This window comes from Centruroides sculpturatus, unplaced genomic scaffold (assembly GCF_000671375.1).
Source record: "Centruroides sculpturatus isolate CEXI.00-Female unplaced genomic scaffold, Cexi_2.0 scaffold695, whole genome shotgun sequence".
NCBI lineage: Eukaryota > Metazoa > Arthropoda > Arachnida > Scorpiones > Buthidae > Centruroides > Centruroides sculpturatus.
In genome coordinates, this window is record NW_019384921.1 from 349,386 (window position 1) to 352,987 (window position 3,602).

Consider the following 3,602-nt stretch of genomic DNA (forward strand, 5'->3'; position numbering starts at 1 on the left):
ATAATATTTTAAAAAAAATTTTAAAGTATAAATTAATTAAATAATAATTAAAGTTAATTATTATTTTTTAACTCCTCCTGTGGAGGACCCTTTATTATAGTAGGCCCACTCGGTCGCCCTATTGTGGATTTGCTATAAAAAGGGCCCTCCACAGAGTAGAGGCCCTTTCATTCAACACGAGATGCTGACGAGAGTTGAGGCCCTACATTTAACACGGATGTTAGCCTTGTTTACTGGAGAAGAGTGCGAAGATCCCTACCAGGAAAACAAGAAAAGGGCATTTTACAGAATTTTAAGGAATAGAGAAATAGGGAAAATAAAATAAGAATTCGAAAAATTTCATCAAAGAATATAAAAATATACATTTTATAAATAAGGTATTGTCGATTACTCGATGCGGTAGAGTCGTAATTTTAAGGTCGAGCTAATCACACGGAGGATCTTTTAAAAAACTACTTATTTAAACTCCTAAATTAGACAATAAGCCCTAATTTCACGCACTTATGATTATATGCACTATATATTTATAATATATATAATTATAATTATTGGCATGGCATGGCAACTATGGGACTATCGCATTTTAACGGCAAAACACACATGACCCAATTTCGTAGACGTGGGTTTTTCCTATTCCTATTTTATTTTAGACATTGAGAAACAGGAAATGTTTTTTTTTTTTTTTTTTTAGTTTTACATTTAGGCGAATCTTTAAATTTTCCATGTTTGTAATTTCGAAATATAAAATTTTAAAGATGAAAATGACCTCGTACCAGTTGAAGAAGAAACCTCTTCCTTCTTCCCATCAGACAATTTTAATTGTGTGTGTGTTTTTTTTTAATTATAAAATTAATCTTTAATTATAATATTAATTATACAAGGACAAGAATCAAGTTTTTAATTAACAATTAACATTCGCTGGTAATTAAAATATAAGTGAATTAATATCTTTACAGTGTTTTTTCCCCCTTTGTCGAGGTATGATTAAAATGCCAAGAAATTCCTTTCTGTAAGGATTCAACCTTACTCAAATTAGAAAATATACAATTTATTTTCACTCTTACAATTATTAAAATGTTTTTTTCAATTCAATTTTAATAATTGAAGACATTTTTCCTCTTGTAGTAAATGGGGGTAACATTTCAGAGAAATGTTTTCCCCAAAGAGATATTTGATTTTAAGTAAATGATAACGAAGTTTTTAAATATTTTTACCTTAAAATGAAGAGATTTTTATTGTTTTTAATAGCTAAAGACGTGAAAGATATGTCATGACACAAATGAAAAAGTAAAAGAAGTTTCAAACGTGTTTTATGCGATCCATAAAAAGAGAAACATATTCTTCACGCTCCTCCATATTAGTGAAATATCCGGATTTAAATTGTTATTTGTGAAACTATAACTAGAAAAAATAATAAATGAAACAGGTTAATACAATTAAATCATACGAAATTTTTGATAAATAATCATTAAAAGATATTTCTGGATATATTAAAAAGAACCGAAAGGTACTTTAGATTCTCTGTAACGTGACAACACGCAATGGCTGTATTTTATATCCCTCATAAATATTATTTAATACGATTCTTACAAGCTGCAAATTTATTTATAACATAAAAAGATTAAAACAACATTAAAATATATATATGAATGAATTTCGAACGTTTTAAAATAACAAAAATAAATTGTTTAAAATTGCAAAATAATTACACAAGAGGAAATTTTTTTACAATGTTCCAAACTAGGATTGGCTGATCGTTCCCGATGACGTCATAAATGAGATTATTATAAAATTGCGGGGATAAGCACGTCCGGGTCATTGATAAAAGTTCATTTCTGGTTTGCAGGCGCCATGAATTGTTGCTTATTTTGGTCCGTTTGTTTGGCGTTATTTATTTTGGCCGTCGGTGAGTATTTAAAGTCGTAGGAAGAACTATTTTCTCGAACTTAATTATAGTGTTTTTATACGTGTAAATATTGGTTGAACAGGTAGGCATCCGCGCAACGAGGAGCCATGCTTAAGAACAGGTGGCAACTGCATCTTTAAAAGTAACTGCCCAGTCATTATGAGAGCAGAAACAACTGGTCTTTGTCCCGAACAAGAAGAAAGTGGTGTCGTGTGTTGTCACGAAGGTGAACAATTTTCATTCTTTTACAATTGATTCGAATTGTATTTTGTCTGGATGTGTCTTTGAAATCACTTCCAGTCGAAATAGGTTGGAGTTTATCAACTTAACTAATTAAATATGCGATTATTTTAGAGCATATAGGGTAGTAGGTCGAATAACTTTGCTTAAGAATCCGAATAAACAAAGAAATAGATAGAAAAAATGTCTGATTAATATAATTAAATTCTATCTAGTAATGCTCCAGTTAAATCGACGATAAAGAAGAATCAGATACGACCACCAATTAATATTAATATTGTATTATTTATAGCTACTCCATCCGATTGCCACACAAGAGGAGGAGAATGTCTTACGAGCGATCAGTGTCACAGAGCACCTAGAGAATTGGGAGTCAAATGTCAAGGTGACAAAGTGTGCTGTGTCCTACTTCACTGAGAAGAGCGGAGAAATTCCAGCAGATATTTAAATCTAATTATATCGATCATCGTCATCATTATTATTATGTCTCATCGTATTCCTTTCGAAGAACGCGTTGTTTCATTTTACCTCTAATGGACGAAGAATAATAAAATAAAATTTTAAAAAAAAATGAAATTTGTGTTACGTGTAAAAACGGCAGTAAACTGCTCTTTGTGTTTTATATATTTAATAAAAATAATTAATTTATTTTTTAAACGTCATTACTTTATTATTATATTGTATTCTACTTTTCACTAGAACTAATTATCCATTCAATTTTTTAATATATATTTTCAACAATATTTTATCAAATTAAAATTCACTTTATTGTATATGATAAATTGAATTTTTTCTACATAATAATAATAATAATAAATAATTATTAAAATATTCATAAAATGGTGTTAAATTCAAATCGTAACATCAGATGGCGCCACATTACAGTTCTCTCAATAGTTGCATTTTCTACTCATAGATGGAGGCAGTGATTTGATACAGATGTGATTGGGTTAATAATAATCTACTTTATTACAACGTTGTTTATTAAATTATTTAGTTTTAAGAAAAGAAATAAAATTACATTAAATCGAATTTAAAATATTTTAATAATAATTTAAAACAATGTACTGTACAATAACTACAAAACGATGTTTTAGTGTAATGAGCAAAAAAAAAAAATCTATTGTACACTTCCTCTTTTTTAAATATCAAATTGAAAACATTAAATTCATTTGCCATAAAGAAAAACAAACGAAAATACACATTTATTTAATGAAAATCCAAATTAATAAAAAATTACATCAGCTGTTTGTTTCGACGATTTGTAAACTGAATTTGATTTCGGTAATCATTTGATGAATTAAATCAGAATATTAAGTATTATCTTCAATTTTACAGGAATTTCTCAATTTTCTGTCAAAATTCCTCAAAGGATAATCGACTCCTCGATTCTTTTTACGTTTCTGAGTGTTTCCTAGATTTTTTCCCCAGCCTCATTTATTTATTCTACATTTAA

The 3,602-nt window shown here is 28.5% G+C and overlaps 1 protein-coding gene across 4 annotated transcripts in view; it reads left to right on the plus strand.

Annotated features, from left to right (window-relative positions):
- The window catches only part of LOC111631858 (carboxypeptidase inhibitor-like), a 35,431-nt gene extending 32,592 nt beyond the window's left edge, over positions 1-2,839 (plus strand). The window contains exons 1-5 of one of the 4 annotated variants that reach the window (XM_023376196.1): positions 322-377; positions 1,249-1,426; positions 1,745-1,906; positions 1,989-2,132; positions 2,439-2,839. In XM_023376196.1, coding sequence (XP_023231964.1) covers positions 1,852-1,906; positions 1,989-2,132; positions 2,439-2,563 — 324 coding nt within the window. In that variant the 5' untranslated portion in view covers positions 322-377; positions 1,249-1,426; positions 1,745-1,851 and the 3' untranslated portion in view covers positions 2,564-2,839. Of the gene's footprint in view, positions 1-321; positions 378-1,248; positions 1,427-1,744; positions 1,907-1,988; positions 2,133-2,438 lie in introns of those variants that run through there. The other 3 variants (XM_023376194.1, XM_023376197.1, XM_023376195.1) reach the window with 3 other exon arrangements.
- Positions 2,840-3,602: the final 763 nt, after the last annotated feature.